The sequence below is a fragment of the Canis lupus genome, chromosome 15 (assembly GCF_048164855.1).
Source record: "Canis lupus baileyi chromosome 15, mCanLup2.hap1, whole genome shotgun sequence".
NCBI classification, from domain to species: Eukaryota; Metazoa; Chordata; class Mammalia; order Carnivora; family Canidae; genus Canis; species Canis lupus.
In genome coordinates, this window is record NC_132852.1 from 20459865 (window position 1) to 20484543 (window position 24679).

At 35.3% G+C, this 24679-nt stretch overlaps 1 protein-coding gene across 50 annotated transcripts in view; it reads right to left on the bottom strand.

The window, feature by feature from the left end:
- Positions 1–970: 970 nt before the first annotated feature.
- Positions 971–24679, bottom strand: part of PCM1 (pericentriolar material 1) — an 80468-nt gene continuing 56759 nt past the window's right edge. For 41 of the 50 annotated variants that reach the window (XM_072776147.1, XM_072776124.1, XM_072776119.1 and 38 more), the window contains 14 exons: positions 21009–21129; positions 19493–19651; positions 19112–19245; positions 17876–17959; positions 15024–15158; positions 12701–12898; positions 10819–10881; positions 10453–10588; positions 9994–10154; positions 7443–7527; positions 6670–6926; positions 4959–5051; positions 4741–4858; positions 971–2879 (listed from right to left, as the gene is read on the bottom strand). In XM_072776147.1, coding sequence (XP_072632248.1) covers positions 2854–2879; positions 4741–4858; positions 4959–5051; positions 6670–6926; positions 7443–7527; positions 9994–10154; positions 10453–10588; positions 10819–10881; positions 12701–12898; positions 15024–15158; positions 17876–17959; positions 19112–19245; positions 19493–19651; positions 21009–21129 — 1770 coding nt within the window. In that variant the 3' untranslated portion in view covers positions 971–2853. The remainder of the gene's footprint in view (positions 2880–4740; positions 4859–4958; positions 5052–6669; positions 6927–7442; positions 7528–9993; positions 10155–10452; positions 10589–10818; positions 10882–12700; positions 12899–15023; positions 15159–17875; positions 17960–19111; positions 19246–19492; positions 19652–21008; positions 21130–24679) is intronic. The other 9 variants (XM_072776157.1, XM_072776156.1, XM_072776155.1 and 6 more) reach the window with 3 other exon arrangements.

Genomic DNA, 24679 nt, shown 5'->3' on the forward strand with positions numbered 1-24679 from the left:
TCAATAGTCTACAGTATAAACTTTTATATACCCTTTTATGAAACCAAAAATATTTGACTCACTTTACTGCAGTAGTCTAGCACCAAACCTGTAATATCTTCAACGTATGCCTGTACTACTTTCACACCATCATCAAGTTGAAAAATTCTAATTCCAACCATCATTAAGTTAGGGACTGTTAGTATATTAATGAGGTTTGTAAGAGACAACTTGAACTCAAGCTCTATAATGCAATTTGTTTTCAAAATATTCAAATCCATAACTTTCTGTAAATAGCTGGCCCAAACATTATGAGTCTGGGCAGATGAACTGATAATTAAAACTCTACATTAATCAAAGTTATTTAAAGGCACAGGATTCCCTTCTCTGTTCCTTAATGGAAAATGAGCCAAGCAGAGACACCAATGATTCTGAGGAAGGAACCAGATGTATAAAGACAACCAACATTAAAGTAGCAATTAGAATTATATGGCAAGAACAAGAAATGATCACTCTTCCAGACAAGGCAACTGGGCAGCTGTATTTGCACAGTGAAACATGTGACATCCAGAGCTCATTGTTTCTTACAGGTAAAGAATAAACTCTTTATATTAAGTAAAACTGGGCAATAAACAAGAAACATGCCAGTCTAACTTTTGAGTAATATGAGAATGTTTTCTACATAGTATATGAAAGAGATATAGTTAGGAAATAATTACAGAGTAATTCTATTATTTCTATATTATTATAGTGTAATTATATGTTATTTCTAATATTTATATTATTTATTGTTCCTACTGTAAGAAAAATGCTCTTAAATTGGTAAGTCCTCCCTGACTAGATGTTGGGTCTCTATTTTTCATGTCTTAGATTTTTTGTTTGTTTGGTTCTTTTTTTCTTACATTTAAAATTGTCAAGCCATAAATAATTCTGGAATAAATTCTAAGGCATAAATGATTATGTCAGTTTAAATGAAAATGCAAATTCATGGTTGTATGGAGGATATACATTTATTAACAGTGAAAAAGCAGCTATGCAAAGTGAATGTTACAAAATACAAAGAGTACCTGCACAGTCTGGTGAGCTATTTTAAGCATTCTCTCAACCTGCATAAGGTTCTCTCATTTTCACCTTTTCTTCCTCTTTTATCTATAACCAGATTTTCAACCTAAACATTAACGAATAGGAATATTTATTGCCTAAACTTTGAGCAACAGTTACTAAGGAAAGGGTCAAACAAGTTATCTGATCTTCAGCCCCAGAGATTTTAAAACTGAATTATCTTCTAAAATAAAAAAGAGAAGATGACAGCAACTGTAACACAAGTCACAGGTGCTAGGAAAATAACTCCGATAGGATTGGTCTTCCACTGGATCGCACTTTAATCTGCAGGTAGAGAGACACAGCCATAATATGCGTAAGGCTTGGTTTGAATGTCAACATGAAATTCTCCCCTTTTTGTTCAGAGTCTAGAAAACATACATGTATAGAAACTTAAGTATACATATAATCTAATTTGTTTCAGCTTCCCAGGAGTCAAACTGGGTAAGAATTCCTGATTCTGAATGGTTATCTGAATAGGTTTTTAAATTAATGTTGGGAGAGCTATACTTCACATAATTAGCAATATAGTAAATGTCCTTAAAGGGAAATCGTCATTTAACACTCCCTGACTGGGCATTATAATTTTACACTGAAGTATACAGCAAATAAAAATTTTGAAGGAATACCAACCAAATTCTTTGGGTATTTCAGTAAATTGTTAATAAATTTTAAAGACCACTAACTGAAACTAATTCTTCATATTTTATTCAACAAAAAACCTATATGACTGAATTGTTAACTGGCTGTGAAGCCTTAGTTGGGTATATTGCAAGTTTGCAAATCTAAAGATAATTCACTTTTGAAAAACTGAGTTACTTGGTGATGAAGAAATTCCATACATATTCATTGCTTAGTACTTCATTTGCAAATCTGCTTCTCTCTCACCACACACATAATCAACTGCTATGCTTTGGTCTTAAAATTACCATCTCAAAAGGCAAGCTTGTCTGAAGACATATAGAGCCTTAACATTCTGGTACATAAAACTTAGTTCTGTAAATCCCTACTTGAGAGGGTTTGGTTCTTCATGTAAAATTTATCACAGTGTTACTTGTTTGTGCAGAAATACTCCCTAATTATATAACTTTTTTTTTTTTTTTTTTTTAAAGACCGTGGCAACATAGATAGGAACTGAATTCTGGAAAATACTTATCTGATAAGGACACGTGTTCTAAACATCCAATTTGAACAGAATATTTATATGCTATAACTTCACCAATGTCCTGGATACCTTTATAACTTGCCTGTTCTTGCACAAGAATAAGACATGCAGGTGTCTAGACCCAGCAGCAGCAACACTGACACTATTTGGAAGCCTGGTCTAATGGCTGGTCTTACTAAATTCTGTATTTCTCTAACTCTTGCTCTTCTCTGAATATCCGAATCATATAGAAGGGTGACTTACTGTATAGAATTCAACATAATTTCCAAAAAAAGTACTTTACAGAGAAGTCCAAACTTTATTTAAAACTACATCTTAAATTTAACGATACCAAACATCACAAAGGAAGGGGAAAAAAAAATCGACAGAAAAATTTTTAAAAAAAGGAAAGAAAGAAGAAAACCCCAGAGTGTATCAAGGCTGGAATCTGTCCAGAATTCAGTTTCTGATGTTTTAAACTGCCACGGGCAGAAATTAGCACACCTATCAAGAATGCAGTGTCAAACTAATTTACATCTTTATACAGATCAAAACAGATGTTTATTTAGTGCCAAGTTCATATATGCATTGACTATGTAAAGCGAGTTAGATGAGCTTCTGAAGACCTCTCATACGCTTTGGGCTCCCACTGTTTCTGAAAAACAGAATAATGCGCTTTAAGTTACTGAATTAACACCTTACTTACTAGAATTTAATACTGTTCTCTTTCATTAAAACTTTTAGCATAAAGTTATTATAAAGGAGATACTAATTTAGTTTAAAAATAGGTGACGGGGGATCCCTGGGTGGTGCAGCGGTTTGGCGCCTGCCTTTGGCCCAGGGCGCGATCCTGGAGACCCGGGATCGAATCCCACGTCAGGCTCCCGGTGCATGGAGCCTGCTTCTCCCTCTGCCTCTCTCTCTCTCTCTGTATGACTATCATAAATAAATAATAATAAAAAAATTCAAAGCATACTTTAAAAAAAAAAATAGGTGACGGTTTCCATTTGAAGATTGCATACTGAGCAGATACTTCTTAAGAAAACTACCCACCAGAAAAGAAAACTATATAAAACTGACTAAATATCAACCAACAAGAGTGGCTGGGAGGGAAAGCCGGCCAGATGACAAATCCCTGGAATGTTCAAAGCAGATGGAGACAAGATGAAGGGGGTGGGGCTCAGCCTGGACCCATTAGGGGGCAGCAGGTGAGATTCTAACAAGGAGAACTGGGCTCAATACTGGGAAATTAATTGAAAGTTTGAAATTTAGTCTATGCTTCTCTTCACACCTCATTTCTAGGGGGAAAAAAAAAAAAACTCTTGTATGATTTTTTTAAAGATTATTTATTCATGAGAGACACACAGAGAGAGAGGCAGAGACATAGGCAGAGGCAGAAGCAAGGTTCCATGCAGGGAGCCCAATGCGGGACTCGATCCCAGGTGTCCACGATCAAGCCCTGGGCCAAAGGCAAGCGCCAAACGCTGAACCACCCAGGGATCCCAAAATCTTATATAATTTGATTAATGTATTGATAGAGTAACAAAAAGAAAATCGTTTGATTTTTTTTTTAAGTATTTCTTTTTCTCATTCATTCATTCATTCATTCATTCATTCATTTATTTATGATAGTCACAGAGAGAGAGAGAGAGAGGCAGAGACATAGGCAGAGGGAGAAGCAGGCTCCATGCAGGGAGCCCGATGTGGGATTCGATCCCGGGTCTCCAGGATCGCGCCCTAGGCCAAAGGCAGGCACCAAATCGCTGCGCCACCCAGGGATCCCTGAAAATCGTTTGATTTTGATGTAAGACACATTCTCCTCTGGGTGGCCCAGGGGTTGCGCTATTAGATCCATAGAGAAGGAAATCTGGGATTATCAACTGGCTCTCCAATGAGTCATCTTTACACCAAATGGTCTTCAGAAAAAGTAACTTTTAACTATTAGTTACAAAAATGTGTTTTTGTAACCTTAATGTAAGAAGATGAGTAAGAGTGGACAGAAAAAGCAGAAAGAAAAGGCAGTAGCCGCGGAGTCATGACCAAAGCTAATGGAACTAGAAAACAAATATATTTAAAATAAAGGTCATGAACAGAAAAACCAAAAATAATAAAGATCCAAATGCTCACTTTTCATATGGAAGAGAAGAGATGTCTGAATTTTTTAAATTAAGAAAATTTCTAAGTATATTAATTCAGAAATATACAAGATCTCACCCAGAAGAACTAAAAACCAATAGTTAAATGGGATACTGCCAGGTTATCATGAATTCTTTTGTATCTTTCCTTCTTAAATTAATGTGCATCTCTTACACTGCTAAAACTCAAGATTTTAAAAACAAAAAAATTATCTGATAATACCATTTTATAAATTAGGCAATGGACCAAGACTTTTTACAGAATTAGGCTTCCCTTCCAGTATTTGGCTTAAATCTTAAGTACTAATAGTGGATTTAAAAAACAAAATGATGGTACCAAGGTTTGTTAATTTTTCAGTATGATATGGTTGAAACTCTTACCAGGTTCTTTTAGTGTCTGAGAATTCCCAGCTAATTCTTCGGTCTGCATTTCACATAGTATTTCACCAGATAAATGGTTTTTCTCTTGCTCTTCTACCATTTTCTTCCTTAGATCTGCCTTTGAAATGAAGGAAAAAAAAAAAAAACCTGAAAAATCAGTTTTCATCCCAGTAGTATTTGTTATATAAAGACAAGTTTAATTAAAGAGAGCAAAATACCTCTGAGTATATTGTCAGTTTAAGTGGTAAATCTTCAACTTTCACAAAGTCTTCTTCATCAGATTTTTGACTTATGTTACCAGATTCTGCTTCCTGTAAGATAAATTATATTTAATAAAGGCAATCTACTCTATCTCTGGATCTAAGCCTTTAAAATCATCCATGTCAACAGATAAAATGGATTCTTATATAGGAGTATACAGCAGTAATTCTTTTTTTTTTTTTTTTTACATCAGTAATTCTATCCTATTTGGTTTTTCTGTGTTCAGCTCTATGAATAAAAGCAAAGCTGGAGTGCACAGGACAGGTCGTGCACTTGCAGTTAGGGGGAATGCTGTCAAGCATTTCTGTCTCCATTTGAAAAAAACAAAGAGCCAGCTTATTATGAAGGTTAGAGGAAGAAACAGTAACACTGAGGACTAAAACAATCAGAACAAGAATTCGGGTTTTTTGATAATTTTGTGGAATCCCATCAGAGTGTATGCAGCAGAATATAAGTAAACATTTACAGGCTTTCAGTATCAACTCTATGGAAGTTCAGAAAGATGAGGCATGAATCTAATAACTCATTTCTGTGATCACTTCATTATTTTCCTACTTCTCCTTTCTGATTTTTAATGGTATCATTTTACCAATTACTCAAGTGGAAACCTTAGATTTTTCCTCTTACAACATTTCTCACCCATCTCTATCTCTCATTAAGCTTATACTTGATATTCTTATGGTAAGGGAGCCTCCTAACAGCATTCTTGACAACATTATCTTACACAGTCATCAGATTCATCTTCAAAAACCATGACTTCAGCCATTTGTTATTCTTGTGCAAAAACCTTCAGGAGTGTCCCTTGCCTAAATTTCAAATTCAAGTCCCTCTATAATCAGACTTAATTTCAATTGACTGCCTCCTAGAGCAACTCTGTAACAGAGGTAACTTTCAGAGTTGTAAATGCTAATTTTTTGTTTGATGAAGCCATCAAAACAGTTAAGTTACTCTACTAATGTTTTTGAAATATTATATAGACTTCCTTAATGAGAAATTATGAAATCATAATTGTAAACTATATCTTTAGGAAGAAAACTGATGTTAATTAAAAAAAACAAACAAACAAAAAAACACACATTCCTGCTTAGACCTAAAAGTATATTGTTAAAAATCCCTCAATTTTCGCCAAGTCTATAAAACATAATTCAAGATCCAAAAAATAACTTACTATAAAATTAAACTGAAATGAAAATGTCCAGAGTAAAACTTATCTACTTACATCCTAGGTACAGATTTGCTACCATATATGTCTTTCATTTGCCATATATAGAGAAGGGAGTCTTCTGCTATCAAACTGTAAACTTTCAGGTTTATCAAAGATTTATGAAATGTTCTAAAACTATTGAGATGTCAAGCATGGGTTCTGTAAGAGATTAATGATGATTCACAAATCTGTTCAAGATCTGAACTTGAACTCTCTCAAGGTTGCCACCTAAAACTCAAGATCTGGGTCATAAATTTATAAAGAAGAATAGGTTTTGAGATGATCATCCTAATTCACTATCACCCTTCTGTTCAAGTTTAAAGTAAGTTTGAGTAAGAAATATCTTTCAGCAGTTTCTAAACCTAAATACAAACACAAACACACCTAGTCTGTGTTTACAGACTGAAAATGTTAACCTGAAAATGAAGAAATATGCACGGAAATGAAATGTAAATGATACATACATAGTCATTCACTAACACTGGAGATTCAGTATCAGGACTTCCAGCCAGAGAGCTTTCAGGAGTTTCTTGAGCAGATTTAACTTCTTTGACTGTAGGCACCAAGGTTTCGATTTCAGGTAAAGGTAAAGGCAAAGGGTTAGGCTGTTTAGATGAATCGATGGTAGTCAGAGAGTCTTTTTGGACAGCGCTATTCAAAGGCTGCTCATTTTCCAAGATATTGAGGTAACAGGGTTTCACAGGAGTACTATCTTGGTCATCTGTTATGAAAAGAAAGTCTTATCATTAGTGTAATGCAACAGCTGTTAAATTTTAAAATTACACCAACTAGTATGTATGAATGAATAATCAAGACATTTAAGACCCAAAAAAGAGACAATTATAAATTTTTCCTTATCAGTGATTCCTAAAATTATTGATCAGATTTAACAGAAGATGTTTTAAAAATTAGACTCTTGACATCCACCCAATTTCTAATTAAGCAGGATATTCATGAGTAATACCCAGGAATGGGTATTCTAAGAAATCCCCCACATTTATATCTAAAGATACTTTCTTGTAAGATTTTTTTCTATGTGTTTAATTATTTATCAGCTTTTCTCGAGCAACTGTTTGAAGGAAAAAAGTCCTGTTTTCTACAAAGGATTTAGGAGAAGAAAAAAGACATACATCAGGTCCAAAAATACCTTCAAACTTACATTAGCTAAGAATTTATTTTTTTTAGCTTTTAAGCACATTAAGGGCACTTTAGATAATCTTAAAATTGAACACTTTACATTTCTTGCCTTTACTAGTAGTGGGATCTTGTTCTGATGGGACATTTTTGCTTTCTCCTGATTTTTCAAAGTCATGTTGTAGTACCTAGAAGGAAAAAGTGATGTCTTAATAGCAAGGCCTAAAATATATGGCCATTATATAGGAGATGGTTAAGAATGTAAGGTTGTCTGTCCAACCTGAGACTTTCATACAGGGAATTTAAAAATATCTTCTGAAAGTGTTCAAGAAGGCGGCTGTAGTTGAAACTTTAAGATGGCTAAGTAAAAAGGTTTTACTTTTTCCTTAACCTCAAAATAGAGAACTAGAGTATTATGGATTTCACTTTTTTTTTTTTAAATTTTTGTATCAGACTGTCTTGAATGAAACTAAGAGACATCCATTTATATGTAGATGTTAAGTGAATGGAAGAGTTGAGGGGAGAAAGATAAAGCCTAGTGCCTTTAGCAGGAGGAGAGAACAAAATCAGAATCCCCTCATGCACGGAAGGGGAATAGTGTGGATGAAAAGAAGGTGGTGCTGGTGGTTCTTGAAAGCTGTTTAAAGAAAATGCAAACACTGAAGTTCCCTCCCCCAACTTTGACAGAAAATGGGAGATTATATTTTGGATAAGTTGAACTAGTAAGCCTCAAACCTCGGGGGTTGCCAGGGTTAAGGGTGGGGTGCAAAAAGCACAAATAAGGATAGGGTAAAATGTCATGCTGAAAACAGAAGGATTCAGCACAAGTCTATTTGAATAGTGATGGGACCTTCAGCACCATGCCCACATCTAGCTCCTGAACACAGGCACCAAGAAGTATAAATATAGACCTCCTCCTAGGCAGGAGGAGAATAGAAGACCCTTTGCAAAAACAAACCACTCCAGAGAAAGGACCAATAGCTATCAACATTTGGAATTTTCTGTCAAAAAGCTATCTACCCAAATGCCTGACAGTGAAGCCCAGAGCAAACTCAACCGGCTTTCTAGTGTATCTTTTTAGTATAAACAATGAAGGCACCACTGACATTTGAAGAAAGCCTCCAGATGGGTAAGAGAAGATAGTGCCTCTCTAAACTAACAGGGTGCTATAAAAAAGTAATCAGAAAACAAAAATATTTAGAAATTAAAAATATGACATTTGTATAAGTATTAAATCTTCCAGAAAGTAAAACAACAACAACAAAAAGCAATGGGACAATAAAAGGAAGAGGAGAAAATCAGAAAATCAACCCATGAGGGCTAATAATATCTGACAGTATTAATTCCAAGAGGAATGAAAGAAAAACGGTAGGGAAGAAATACAAAAAAAAAGAACATTTACCAAAATAAAGGACATGGTTATTGATTACTTACAGACCCACTAAGTACCCAGTAGAGTGAATGAAAGTAGAGGCACAACAATGTGTATCACTGTAAAACTCCAGAACTCCTGGGGGCGGGGGTGGAGATGGGGATGGGGTTATGTGGGAAAGAAGTAAGACACAAAGAATCAGAACTAAAAAAGGTATTAGCCTTCTCAACAGAGGCACTGAAAACTGGAATACAAAGGAGTAATGCCTCAAAAATTTGAGGGAAGATAATGGTTTAACATGGAAGAATTTAAAGATTTTATTAGACATTTAAAGTCTCAGAATATTTATCCTTGACGCACTCTTTCTCAGAGAAGTACTAGAGATCTGCTCTACCAAAATGAGGTAAAAGGAGAAGACTGGATTTCAGAAACAAATGGAATAAAGAATGACAAGGGGGATTCCCAGGCTGCTAGCTAGTGAGCAAGTCTAATGAAGAGCCAAAGCCAGGATGGAGCAGGAAGGGTATGTGCAGAAAAGTCTACTGAGAAGTTTATACAGCTATTGGTGGGCAGAACAAAGACTTCGGTGTGTGTCAAAGAAAATTAGGCAAATAAAAAATTGAGACAATTATTAATTTCAGGTGAAAAAATTGTATAAGACTAAGCTTTTGCTTAGTTTGGCAGTAATATTTACGTAGTCTGATAAAATCTATGGTTAAATGTAGATTTAAGCAAAAGATACAACTGAATGAGGATAGGATTAATATAATTAAATGAGTCATAAATGATCTAAAAAGTCTTCACCTACTATAATAGGAAGTCAAAAGAGAATGTCAAGTGCATAAGTGAATAAATAAAAATACACACATGCTATTCAGAAATAGAGAGTCAAATAGCCAAAGAAATCATACAAAGTGCTGCCTGTGGGACATGATGAAGTGGAGGTAGCAAAGGGAATGATTTTGTTATATACTATTTCCATGTATGAGTAGGAAATACATAAAGATAAATGAAAACTCCAGATCTTCCAAGTAATGTCAGTTTTTAGGATTTGTTACACACACACAAAAAAAAAAAGAAAAAGAAAAAGATTAAAGTGCTATAAATATAAGCATTGCTAAATACAAAAATAAACTAGTGTTTGAGATTTCAATAAGGATATTAATGAAATTTGTTTATTCATGAAAACAAGAACAAGGAAGCTGTAAATTTTGACATCTTTAAAAAGATCTGCCTTCAGTAATTAAAGAAGACTGGAGGAAGATGTGTTGGTCTGGAATACCTGATCATCGTGTTCAGTTTCTTCTGTAGCTTCAGTGTTAGCCTGAAGTGACGTCTGGACATCCACAGGTCCCTCTTCAAATTCTTCTATTTCTTCATCCTCATTCTCATCTTCTCCACTTCCATAATTAGTCAAAGCCTGAGTTTCAGCTTTGGACAAGTCTAAGTTAATTAATACAGAGATTTTAGTAAATTTCCAGCACTGAATCTTAATAGAAGCTACCATGTACTGCATTCCTGCATTACACAAGTCCTTTACATATGGTATCTGAGATCTTCAAAAGAGTAAGCAGCTGGACAGCGTGGTGCTGAAAGGACAGGTCATTTGGTCAAGTCCACGCCAGACTGTTCAGAATTGTTGGACACACAATTCTACATCCATTACATTCCACCCAACTGTTTGGATGAGTGACCTAAAAAGGGCTAACGTATACACCCGGTATGGAATCTTTACACTTACTAATAGACACCGGACATTCTTCACTTTCTTCATCTTCCTCTTGATCAGAAACATCTGATCTCACATTTTTGGGACCATCACCATCATATATCTCAGATGTCTGAGTCGGCTTAACTGTTTCAGTTTCATCCTTGTCCTAGCCACAAATACATGTAATGAATTCCTTAAAATATATTTTAAAATATATAAACTTATCAAAAAAATTAGTATCTAATATAAAGTTTTTTTAAAAGAAAATTAAGTTTCGTCAGAAGAAAGGACAATTGATAATAAAGTTTTCTCTCAAACAGGGTAAAAGCTGTTAAAGTTATTTAATCTTTTGTCTCAAAAGCATTATATTTAGACATAAGTTAATTAGCCACATACTTTGTCTTCATCATCAATTTCTCCAGCAGGTGAGCCATGATCTCCTTCAAGAATCCTTTTGGCCTACAAGCAAATTAAACAGAATTTAGGGATGACCTTTCTTAGGATTAAACTTAGATATTCAGTAATTTAACAAATGCTGCATTTTTACCACAATCCAAAGAGTTGAATGCTTTCTTGAATTCTTTCCAAATTAAACTCTTTCATTAAAATCTTTTAAACTAACCAAACTGCCTACCAGACATCTCCCTAAATAATGAGCAGCTCTAATTCAGTAATTCTAAAACAAAAACCTTCACTTCCTCCCCAAACCCCAGCCTCCTTCAGTTTTCCCAATCTCAGTAAATAGCTCTTCAATGCACAAGTCAGACACCAGGAACCAGCCTGTGCTCTAACTGTATTATCCACGTCTCAATCACAAGAATGCCTCACTGACTGGATCGTCAAAATGTTGGTGTGCACTGGAAGCTAATCACATTTCCTCCTGGACTCGTCGAACAGCCTTACCACTGGTCTCTGCTTCCCTCTCTTCTCTCCTACAATTCCAGTATAATATGATAACTAGACAAATCTTCTGAACTGCACATGAGAGATCACTCCTCAATTTCAAAATTTTCCATGAGTTTCCATCATGCTAAGAATAAAATCAAACAGAAGGTCCTTACCATGGTTGCTGAGGTCCTATACTTTTGGTCTTACCTACCTAGGTGACCTCATCTCCTACACTCTCACCTCATGGGAGGTGTTCCTGCTGCCCTGGCCTTCTTTCTGTTTTCCAAACTGGTCAATTCTGCCTCAGTGTCTTTGAACTTATAGTTCTCTCTGCCCGGAATGTTGTTCCCTTTCATTTTCATTATAAACTCTTTGTCTTTCATGCGTTAGTTCATACTTCACCCACTCAAATGGCCTAACAGGACTGCCTATTTTTTTTTTCCTTTAAAGATTTTATTCATTTGTTTATTAGGGACAGAAAGAGAGGCAGACACATAGGCAGAAGGAGAAGCAGGCTTCCTGTGGGGAACCCGATGCAGGACTCAATCCCAGGACTCCTGGGATCGTGACCTGAGCCAAAGGCAGACGCTCAACCAATGAGACACCCAGGCATCCGAGACTGCCTATCTTAAAGTAGTCTTTCCGATCATTTATTATGGTTTTATCCTGTTTATATTTTCTTCAAGCTTTTAGCAATAGCTGGAATGATCTGAAACTTATCTAGGTCAGGAGTGAAAGTATTAAGTGTGAAATGGATGGCTTGAACCTTATTTTTTAGGTTTCAGGGAGAAGGGTTTTCTCCTTGTGTTTTGGTTCTCAACATGCTTTCCTTCTCATTATTAGAGAGTCAAGAGGAGGGAGAGGTCTAAGGCAGAAATCTTTTGGTGATGCCTCAAGTTAAGGAGAAAAACCCCATCCAATTTCATATGGAGACCAATTTCATATCAAGACCAATTTAACAGGGTGAAAGAAGCTACAGAAATATGCAACCAAAGCCTTAACTTGTAAACAAGCATGTGTGTTGGCCAGAGTGATAAATATTCCTGGCAGATCTGAGATCTATCGAGGTTGAAATAGCTACTGCAGACAGCTGGCCAAGGATCAGATCCCAGTCTTCCTCTCTTCTCTGAAGACTTAAATGACAGTAAGGTAAGGTATCTGATAATTCCTGTCACCAATTCCTGTCTGCATTCCTGATCTTTGAGCCACTGCTGTTATATCTGAGATTCAGTGTGTGGCTAGCATATGTACTGATTTATGTAATCTGATTAAGTGCCATTACTTAGAAAATACATTGGCTGAGGTCTAGTATAATTTTAGTTAATAATGATCAAGAACTGTATTTTTAGGCTTATTATCTACTCCTAAAATCAAAATAAATGTCACTTACCTCTTTGGCATAAGACTGTATCACTCCAGCTGCTTCTATTTTCCTTTTGCACTTCTGTTTAACAGTTATACTATTATTATCCAAATCTTGCATGAGCTTAAAGAAAGCCAATTCATTAAACAACACTTCAGATATCTCTACAAGAAGATCTTCTCCACAGTCTTTCAGTTTTCTGCCAGCAAATTTTGCCAGTGAATCCTATTCAAAGGTAAACCAAGTAACTTTAAAGATAAACTTTAACTGTGAGTAGAGCAATACAGAGGATTAACAAATTTAAATACTCAGAGAAAAACTATTTTAGTACTTTTTAGTGTGGAAAAAAAGCTAAAACTAATGGGTAAGATCAAGCAGACTCCGCACTGAACATGGAGCCCTATGCTGGGCTCCATCTCAGGACCCCAAGACTATAACCTGAGCTAAAACCGAGAGTTGGACATTTAGCCGAATGGGCCACCCAGGCACCCAAGATAGTTAATATTCTAAGTAGGAATCATGCTAGTCCTGCTTAAAGAGTATACAAAAGGAAAGAACATGTGATCATCCACAGCTTTTGTCCTAATTAATAGAACTGGTAGCCACAAATGAGCAACCCAGGGGATACATATTTACCACAGTGAGAAGCTGAGGTAACCCAGAGAGGAAAATACAAAGTCCTCTCTAAATGTTAACGTCAGAGTACTTTTTAAGTTCTCCCCTTTTATATAAAGCCAGCCAGTCATTCTAATTTAAACTTTCCCTTCAGAATCAGTTTAAAAACAATGGCACTTTAGCTCTATTCAAGTTGAAATACAGCATCATCAAATGAATAAGCCAACTATATTCTACACTTTTATTTTTTTAAACATAAAACTGCAGTTCTTTTTCTTCCTAAAAATATGGACTGTGCCATTTAGAAAACAGGTAAACAACTATGTTCTGTGTCTCCTCCTTCCAAAAAACCACCTTATCTAGCACAATCTTGGAAGAAGCACAAATGAAGCTGCCTCGTGAAGAAAAAAAAAAAAAAAAAAAAAAATTCACTGAATAGGTTTCTTAGAAAAAATGTAGAAGATGGTATTTTAAGCTCTACCTCATGAAAGATTTTCAGTACTCTGGGCAAGATTTACTATAAACTGAACTTTATTCTTCTCTAGGTCCCCTTGTGGGGGAAAAAAAGAATCAGGAATAGCATTAAAAGAAAAGCAGCCAGATTTTCTTAAGGAGAAAAAAATTTATTTCCAAATTAATACTTTGGCATCTGTCTCAATTATGGTAACAGTAGACAGACTGAGGTAGGATTACATGGATCTTGATAAACAAAAATACAAAAATATTTAATTATAAATGATTTATCTTTGAGCCTGATTCTAGAATGGAGTTATTTCTTTCTATAGGAATAAACTACTTAAATTTATAAAAAATAATAAAATTATCCTAAACAGTTTTAAACTGCATAACACATGTCTTATATTCCTTATAGATTATGTGTTAATAAAATTAGAGACAGCACAACTTAAAACCTATTATTGAATTTATAGTTTAGCCTTAATAAAAACAAAATGGAAAATTATAGTGATGGAAATTTGCATCAAGCCTAAGGTTTTTAGAAAGTTAATACACAAAGTGATAATAGTCTCTCTAAAACACAAGAATAAGAAGGAACAGTTTTATGGAAAATTTTTGTAATAAAGATAAAAAGAAAAACCTATTTCCTAGTTTGGAGTAATAATAATACAAATCACTAAACTATCTCAATGGAAAAATACATGAGTGTATTTAACTGTAAAGATGTTTATCAGATGAACTAAGGTAGCCTTACTTAACAAAGGGATTCTTAACCCCAGCACTATTAACAGGCCACATGATATAGTACCAGCCACTTCCTGCCTGACAAATGTCTGCAGGCATTGCAAAATTGCCCTCAGTTGAGAACCATGACCTTAACATTAATTTAAAGTTACTCATACAGCCTAAGAAGTCTCTATAATCAACAGTTTTCTAGTTTCTATGATTTCCCACACTGATAAAAAATTATTTTAGAAAATATCATAGAATTACTTTCTAAACATCCCAACCTTGAAATGTTCTTACTGGGAAGGAGAAAAATCAAAACAAAATTTTATCATAGTTTGGACAGGCCTTAGAAATTATCGAGTCAAATGAAGATGCAGGCCCTAATACAATTTTTTTAAAACCAGGTAAAGGAATAACCTCAAAAGGTACTGAAATGTCTTCCCCAATGGATGCCAGAATGAATATCTATTTGAATAAATTGCATACTGCCAGAAAATGACAACAAAAAGTTCCAAACTAGAGGGTAGGCCATATAAGTATAAACTCTTACCTGTAATATACTTCCAAGTTGTTTATGAAAGAACTTCACAAATTCTTTGCTCTCATCATTTTGTTGGGTGAGGGTCAAAACCATACGCCTTACTGAAGTTAGAAGTTGAGAAGAGCATACTTCATCCATGTGCTCCTGAGAAAAAATCATAGTTGGTTAGGATAAAAACTTAGTATTGTTTTAAAAATATTAATTCACATGATTTTTTTTTCTTGCATAGATGTTTCGCAACATTCAGATATACATTTACAAATATACATTCATAAGAAGAGCCAAACTCCTGCACTACACATGTTAGGGATTTGTGTATTCTGACCCACCACAGCAGATTAACAGCCAGTAAAAGAATCAGGCTGAATTAATACTTTTTATCACTTCTTTTCTATATCTTAAGAATTACTCATGCCATGGTTTCCATATGGCCTGTCTTCCCATTTGCAGTTCAGTTCATTTCAACCATATTCTTTCAACTCACCTGCTCCCCACTTGCTCCATGGGTCTTCTAACTCAGCTTTCTCAGTCTTGGCATTAGGGACAGTCTGTGTGGTGTAGGATGATCAGCAGCACTCTGGCCTCTACCCACTAGATGCCAATAGCACCCTCTACTCTCCTAAGAGTCCTGAGAACTAAAACTGTACGTAGACATTACAAAATGTTTTTAGTGTCAAAGTCACCCCCAGTTGAGAACCATTGTCCTAACTTCCCTAACAAACCTTTCTGGGCAAATCTCTTCTCCCTCATCTTCCTTTAGAAGCATGTGCAAGCTACCTAATAATCCAAATCACGGTTTACTTGTGGAAGTGAGTCCATAAAACATCCACATCAAGTATGTCATGATTCTAATCCCTCTTCTGCCGCTAAACTCATTTGGGCAGATCTTCTAACCTTACTCAGGTAAGTTTATGTTCTGGTTTTCTGTAGAAATGTGTAAAATGAGGTGGCTAAACCAGATGATTTCTAGGGTTCCTTAAACTGAAGGATTTAAGGTCATTTTTGAAAAAATCATGTGACAGAAAAGGTAGTTAAAAAAAAGGGGGGAGAAACAATCCCTCGTCTTCAAGGGCTCAAACAGCAGAGGAGAAAGTCAGATAGATGAATAATCACTACATGCTATGCACTGTCCAACTGATAACACTTTTTAATTCCAGGGGCTATTTCTTATTTATCCCCTAGTACTGGGGCCAGCTCACAGCAGACACTCAGTACTTGCTGAATGTACAGATATCCTAAAAGCAGCACAAACCAGGTTCTGTAAGTAGCTGTGGTAGCAGATTGGAAACAACAATTATCTCTGAAGAAAGGATATTTTAGCCAAGCAGAAAAGAGTGGAGCATTTAAATTTTCGATAATGGCAAACTGTACTAAGAGCTGATATATGAAAATGCAATGGCAGGAATAGGAAATACTGAGTAATTTGAAGTGAGTGAGTGAGTGGAACAGTAGGAGAGTGGGGAGAGATAAAGTTGGGAAAGTATGTATCAGGTCCAGTAGTGAAATCTCTTGAAGGCTAAGGAGTCTCCTGAGTAAACATTCATTTCATGCCCATTATGATAGGCTGGCTAGGCAAAATATGAGAATCTGAGTTAAGATTATGTATTGAAAAGAAGAAAAGTGATTGCTCTTAAGATGAAAATCAATTTTTGACTTCTGGTGACAGAAGTTGTGAGAGTCAAGAAGTCTAGCTTAGGTGACTGGGTATAATGCTGACTTTAACAAAGAAGTTCTATAATCCTACCAAGAAAGTCAAGATTTGAAGTGAAATGAGACATAACAGTTAAAATCTAATCATTAGTTCTACTCACTGGTTGGCCTCAAAAACTTCCTGAAATGCTAAATTTAGTAAGTGAATATTTATGAGAGGACATCAATTAAATCAGACACAAAATGGTAAAAGCAATAAAATTTCCTAACTGCAGATGACTGCATTCCCTAAGCATAAAGCTAAATCATCTAGATATTTTAAACCTCAGAAAATAATTACATAGTAAATAAATATTGCTACCAATAAAGGTTTATAAGGTTTTGATATTTTTACATAAAGCAGGCGTGGTGGTTAGAATTGATTTGTTTATAATAAGAAGGGAAGTTAACCATAAACCTAGATCCCCAGGAGATCCCCATAGCTCAGTGAAGTTCACATAAGAAAGAGAAATAGATGAACTCTGGGTTCTTTTAGTCATATAACTTGCTAGCAGATGCCTCTTGTGCGGCTTAAATTCTTACCCTGTGGTGACAAAGATGCTCTTCTAAGTATCATTATCATCTGACATTCTTAAGCATTAAAGCAAAACTTTGCCAAGCTGCAACTGGTTGTCATTAGGATTTTAGAGAAATCTGCTTGTCCTGAAATCACATATTTCTTCCTTTTTTTTTTTTTAATATTTTATTTATTCATTCATGAGAGAGACAGAGAGAGAGAGAGAGGCAGAGACACAAGCAGAGGGAGAAGCAGGCTCCATGCAGGGAGCCTGACGTGAGACTCGATCCTGGGTCTCTCAGGATCAGGCCCTGGACTGAAGGCGGCACTAAACCGCTGAGCCACCCAGGCTGCCCTGAAATTACATACTTCTTTTGAAATGTTAAAGGAAGCACTACGTTCTGGGCAGACTCCCTCTAGAAAGTACTTTATTCCAATAAAACACATTTTGATTACTGTATTCACTAAGAACTCACTGAATCCTAGTAGTCTGATAAAGAGTGGGTAGTAAAAAGGGAGTACTCTTTTCTTCCCTTACCTCCTTTTCCTCACTATGACTTCCGCCATTATGGTGCTACTTAATTATTTGATAAAGTTTTAGGAAAGGACTATATGAATAAATTATCTCTGATCTTTGTATTTTGGAAGGACCTACCAAAATCTGAGGAAATTCTGAAAGTCTTGTTTTTTTCCTCCCAATGACCAGTATGTAAATCAGCGATTCTATCCATCTGAGGATCTGTAAGTAGAATTTTCCTGAAGAGCACATCAATGGTAACACTCTTCCTGTACTTTCCTTCTGCACAGATTATCCTATGCTTAGAAACTATAAACGTGAAAATTTTTGTTTTCATTTTCTCTTAAGGAGTTTTCAACTGTGTTCACTTTGGAGCATGAGTGGCAGGGAAGGTCTGACATAGAAAAGTAGTATGTAGTGTGACTTCTTGTTGCTTTATGAAGTAAACTATACTTAACAGGAAGACCAGATGGCATACTTTTTTATCATCCTATTGGAATACAGCTGTTTTATTATCTACTTGATTACACTGCAATTGCCAGCAGGAAAACAATGTGCAGACATTTTTAAAAACACATTTAAAATGAGAGGCATTCTGGTGTCTTTTGGGGTTTTTTTTAGTCCTAAAGTAAAATCTCAATGTCTCAAGTCTGCATTTAGGCAACTCTATTTATCAGGATTTTAAAGGCAGTATGTCTTAGCATATGGGTTTTTTTTGGGTTTTGTTTTACTTAAATGTTTACTTCTATCTTGAGGTTTTAACATGGTCTTCTTTTGTAATGTCAATTTTATTAGACACCATACATACATTTTCATTCTTTAGCTAAAACATGTATTTGTGTGCACTAAATTTTAAAACATTAAAAATTATTTCAAGATAAAAAATATTGCAAATATACTTAGTATATTACTAAGTAATTATAATTTTTTTCTAAGTAATTATAATTTTATCAAAAAAGCCATGCTTAAAGGTATTTATTGGATCGCTCATGATAAAACAAAAGCATTAACACAAAAAAGGCAACACTTATCTATGCCTAAAATGAAAGCAAATAAATGCTTGCATAGTTTAAGTCAACTCAACCTCAAAGAATGGTTTCAAACTATCAAATGTACCCATCTACACAAATATATCTATGTAAATATATATACATATTCTTATAACTTATAGGAAAAGAAATATCCTTTTCTGGGGGGTGAGTATATATTTTACAAATAACAGGAGATAAATTTACAGAATAATTGATGAAACCAATGTGTTTTTAGCTTTCTTTTGTTTACCTGTTATTTTCTGAATTTACTACAATGAAGTCTTTTATAAGTATTAGAGAACAAAACACAGAAAGTATTTATTTAAAAAAAAATATTGCTTACCTTCAAAAAAGGAATGACTTCTTTCATAATGGCTTTAATTTGCCGGTCCAGCTGCTGAGTATCAATTCTAGGACATGGAACAGTAGAAACTTCACTTACAGGTTGTTGTGAACCATGATTTTCAATAGGAGTTTCTATTTTTAAAAAGAAAATGATTCATTAGCAAAATAAAGCCTGTGACATTAGACATATGCGTTATTCAGAATTCTAAATATTGAAATCTGATGATTTTATGCTGAAATAATACAAAGGAGAATCTATATAGTTTTAGCACCCTTATTTAAAAGAAAGTGGTAATAAAACTATTAGGCATCAGGTGAGGCTATACATTTTCTTTACATATAGAACAGTTTTTGTACTTTTACTCAACCGAGAACACACCTTCTAAATTAGTAACCGTACTTGTGGCGGCAGCACCATCCTCATCCTCAAGAATTCTGCAGGTGCATCTTATATTTGTGCTACTTTCAGCCTCAGTCTTCATACGCTCGTATTCCCTCATTCTGGCTAATGCCTGATCTAAGTGAATCACAGTGTTACCTACATATGAAACAGAAACATTTTGAGAATATATAAAGCAAACTTTATCATGTATTCCTCACAATGTATTAATTAAAAAAAAAAAAAAAAAAAGGTCTGACCATAGGTAAGGAAAAGTAGCAAGTTCCAAACACTATACTAGTTGGGTGACTTGGCATATATTACTCTTTTAGATTCTGAAGCCCATATTGATTTCATAGTCACTATGTTGCTTCATGTAAACAGTACAAAGAAAATAAATCCCAAGATGTCACCCAAATTCTGATGAAAAGGATCTAACTGAATGCAAGTAAAGAAGGTAAGGAAAAGGCCTAAGAAAGAGTTCCCAGTTTTCATCTACTTTAGGCAAAGCTAGGTAGGGGTGAAGGATTTTGAGAAAAAAAAAATCAGTAAATGAAACAAAACAGAGAGGACTCAAAGTCATTTTGGTAACTCAGAAAGGGGGAATAAATGAAGGAAACAGAGCGGGACACAGAGAGATTTGTCTCTATAATGGGATGAAATCAGCTCAGACTTGATTTCCTCAGAAGAGAGCTAGGCTTAGAGTCCGTGATAGTCACTGTAAGGCAAAAGAAAGACTTACTGCTTTGGTAAAAGGTGCATACCTAATAACAGGGCAAAGCTTGGCCCCTTTCTTTGTAGGCCTTTGGAATCATCTAATTATCCTATGAGCAAACACTAGAATAATAGGACGTTAGATCATTTTATCAACTAAGTACCCTAGAGGTCTGAATGATCGAACCTCTGGTATCTGAATTGGCCAGAGCCAGGAAAACAAACTGAGCATGTGTTTCTTTTCCCGAGTCTCCTTTCCAAGTCCTGAGATTCTGGCTTTTATTCTTTCCTTTGAATTATATACCCCACCAAGCATCTGTTTTACTAATGATGAAAACAAAAAGTAATGCATCAATGTACATTCAGAATTAGCTGGGTTTCTCACTGTATTATCTATGCTAAGAAATTTCAGTTCTTGCAAATTAGGAAGTGAGTATTATTGAAAATGTGATTGGATGAAGCCCTGATACCTCTAAATTTTTCCCATTAACTAGAAAACCTTAAGGGAAGTAAGTTAACATTTCTTGAGCTATCAGACACGCTAGAAAGTTCTATATATTTTTCAAAGAACATAGAGCAAGATAGGTTAAGACTCCCATTTCCTTAGAATATGCAGTCAGAATATGAGATGATTTGTCAAAGGCTAAAGAGTTAACAGAAGATTCTTGATTTTACACCGATAGACTTTTAAGTCCAGTCTTTCCACCACATTTTGCCTTTTTTGGACTTTTGTTTCTTAATCAATATAATTCAAAGGCTGTATTAAAGTCATGTTCCTAAGATTATAAAAAATTCTGCTTACCTAGATCATCTGTTGCAAAAGGCTCAAAATTTGAAGATACAGACATGACGCTAGCATTATCAGCATCATTTTGCTCACTTATTTTATGTGTTTCTCTCTCAAAGTTCTTCTCAAAAGTTTCCTAAGTTATAGTTTAAAGAAAATAAAAATCACTAATATTTCTTTTAAAAATTTTATGACAAATACTAAAGATTTAATATAGAAGCTAAGTATTTGCATAAAACTATATACTTAAAATTGTGATATAACCAAAGCTATTAAAGGTTGAACAGCCACAAAGAACATTAAAATATTAAGTAACCTTTCAGAACATGTATCATTAAGTAGATGAAAATACACAGAGCCAGCTGCTGATTAAATTCTAACTTGGAAAAGTAAACATTTTAAATTATTTCTACACCCTCAGGGAAATTCTCCCATCTCGGAAGCCTAACAATGCCTAGGACCTTACTATATCTGGTTTTATCAAAAGAAAAACATGACAGCATCATTCGTATTTTTTAAAATGAACTTTATTGAAATATAATTTACATACAACAGTGCACCCACTAAGTGTACACAGTTTGAGGAGTTCTAAAAAAAACATACACCCATGTAACCACCTTCCCTAAAAGACCATTTCCATCAGCCCAGAACGTTCCTTTGTATCCTTCTGTAGTCAGTCTCCACTACACCCCACTCATAATATTTCTATCACCACAGATCGTCTTGCTGGCTCTAGAACAATTCAGTATATACTCTTCTGTGTCTGGCTGCTTTTCTTTCATTCAATATGTTTCTGAAATTAATTCATGTTGTCATATTTTAGAAGTTCATTATTTCTTAATGGCTGAATAGTATTCCACTGTAAGCATATACCATATTTTATCCATTTATCTGATGCTCCAGTTTGAGGCTATCATGACTAAAGATGTTATAAACATTAGAATACAAATGTTTTTGTGGACTTAGGTTTTCATTTCTCTTGGATGACTATCTATAAGAAAAACTGGTCACATGCCAAGTTTATGTTTAACTTTTTTTTAAGAAACCGCCAAATTGCTTTCCAAAGTGGTTGTACAATTTTATAATCTCATAAGCAGTGTGAAAGTTCCAAATGCTCTACATTCACACCAACACTTCTAATTGTCAATCTTTTTAATTTCAGCCTTTCTCGTGCATGGGAGGTAATTTCTCCTGTGGCTTTAACTTGCACACTGACCACTGTTTAGAGATCTTCTTCCTGTAGTGCCTGTTCAAATCTCTTGCTCCTATTTTACCAAGTCGTTGGTCTTATAAGTGAATTGTAAAAGTTCTTTATGTAGTCGGGATTTGTCATTTCTATATAGTCCTTGTCAGATATATGTACCAAGATTATGTTCTCCTAATGGTGTCTTTTGAAAAGCAAGATTCTTTTTTTTTTTTAAATTTTTATTTATTTATAATAGTCACAGAGAGAGAGAGAGAGAGAGGCAGAGACATAGGCAGAGGGAGAAGCAGGCTCCATGCACTGGGAGCCCGATGTGGGACTCGATCCCGGGTCTCCAGGATCGCGCCCTGGGCCAAAGGCAGGCGCTAAACCACTGCGCCACCCAGGGATCCCGCAAGATTCTATTTTTAATGAAGTCTAGTTTGTCAATTCTTTTCTTTTCCAGTTAATGCTTTGTGCACCCTAAGAAATCTTTGCTTATGTTAAATCATGAAGATTTTTTAAAGACGTTTTATAGTTTTAGACTTTTCAGGACTTTAATTTCAAAATAATTTCTGTGTGTATAGTGTGATTAAGGGGAGTCTCACATTCTAAAACTCATTTCACAACTGTGTTCTTTCTCCTAGCTATTAATCTTTTAAACTTTTCAATTATGAAATAAAAGTTCTTTCTCTGATTAAAGGAAATTTAGGCATTATGGAACATGTTTTAGGAAACGGAACCATTTTGTTCCTCCTTCAATGAAAATTGGAAAGCAGATGTGCTTTTGCCATTTTATGGCACTTGGAATACAAGATAAAAAGTGTTTCTTCCTCTCCCTAAACTTCAATTCTTAATCCTCTTTGACTTCTAATTCTCAGATGCCTTTTACTTTTCTCTTTCCTGGCCATAAAGGCTCTTACACACTCTGAAATATGTCTCTGGAATATGTATATGCTAGCTCAAAAGACCTTGGCCTGGGGTGCCTGGGTGGCTCAGTCAGTTAAGTATCTGACTTTGGCTCAGGTCATGATCTCGGCATCCTGGGATCGAGCCCACATTGCGCTCTCTGTTCAGCAGGGAGTCAGCCTTCCCTCTCCTTCTGTGATCTCTCTTGTTCTCTCTCATATAAATAAATTAAAATCTTAAAAAAAAAAAAAAAGACTTTGGCATAGAAACCTGGGAGAATGAGAGTCTGTATCTGTTCAACAGGGAAACTACTAGCCATGTGGCTATTTATGTTAAAATTTAGTTCCTTGGTCCCATTACCCACATTTCAAGTGCTTGATAGCCCATGTAGCTAATGGCTACCATATTAGACAATGCATATATAAAACATTTCCATCGTTGTAGTAAGTTCTACTGGACAGCACTGCTCTAGATAGCTGAGTAGGAACACTGGATGTTGTGCTGCTGCTGATTAAAGAGCACTAATAAAGGGAGGATGTTAAATTAATGACAAATTTAAGTTCTGGATGAAAAATTAAAGAACTGATTTAGTTATTTAAAAAATGATACTAAAATAACAAGTACAGTTATTTGTGCCGGGTCTGTGTGGTTATGGGCTGAATCTCTGTGTTCCCCCCCCCAAATTCCTATGTGGAAGCCTTAACTCCCAATGTATTAGGAGGTGGGCTTTTGGGAGGTAATCAAGTTCTTAGATGAGTTAATGAGAGTGGGATCCCCCATGGTGGCATTAGCGCCCTTTTAAGAAAAGACATACCAGGGCAGCCCTGGCGGCTCAGCGGTTAGCGCTGCCTTCAGCCCAGGGTGTGATACTGGAGACCCAGGATTGAGTCCCACGTCAGGCTCCCTGCATGGAGCCTGCTTCTCCTTCTGCCTGTGCCGAACTCTCTCTCTCTCTCTGTCTCTGTCTCTGATTAAATTAATGAAATCTTAAAAAAAAAAAAAAAAAAGAGAGAGAGAGACATCAGAGCCATGTGAGGACACAGGGAGAATGTGGCTATCTGCAAGCCAGGAAGAGGGTCCTAACCAAGTACCAATCTGCGGACACCATGATCTTGGACTTCCCACTCTCCAGAACTGTGAAAAATAAATGGCTGTTGTTTAAGGCATCCAGTCTGTAGTATTTTGTTGTGCCAAGCCCAACTAAGATACCTACTTATTAAGGTCAGTATCTTTACATTTATTTAAGTTATCAACAGTTATAAGGAAAAACTTCTAGAATCTTGTCAGATTAACTTTATCATACATCGTATCTCAATTTTCAACTTGCTATTTATTGATACTAAAGGCCAATGTGCTCAAATATTTTAAAATAACAAAGTTAATACCATCTATATAAAATCTGGATAAAAAGGGAGGCAATGGAGTTATGGGAGGCAGAGAAACCATTCCTGCTCTCACCAAGTTATTTCAGTGCATAATAAACTTTAATATAACCACATATTCCCTATTTATGTATATGGCTGGACCACACTTCATTTTCTACAAAAACAAATATACAATTTTCATCAGTTATAACAACAATCCCAAGAAATAC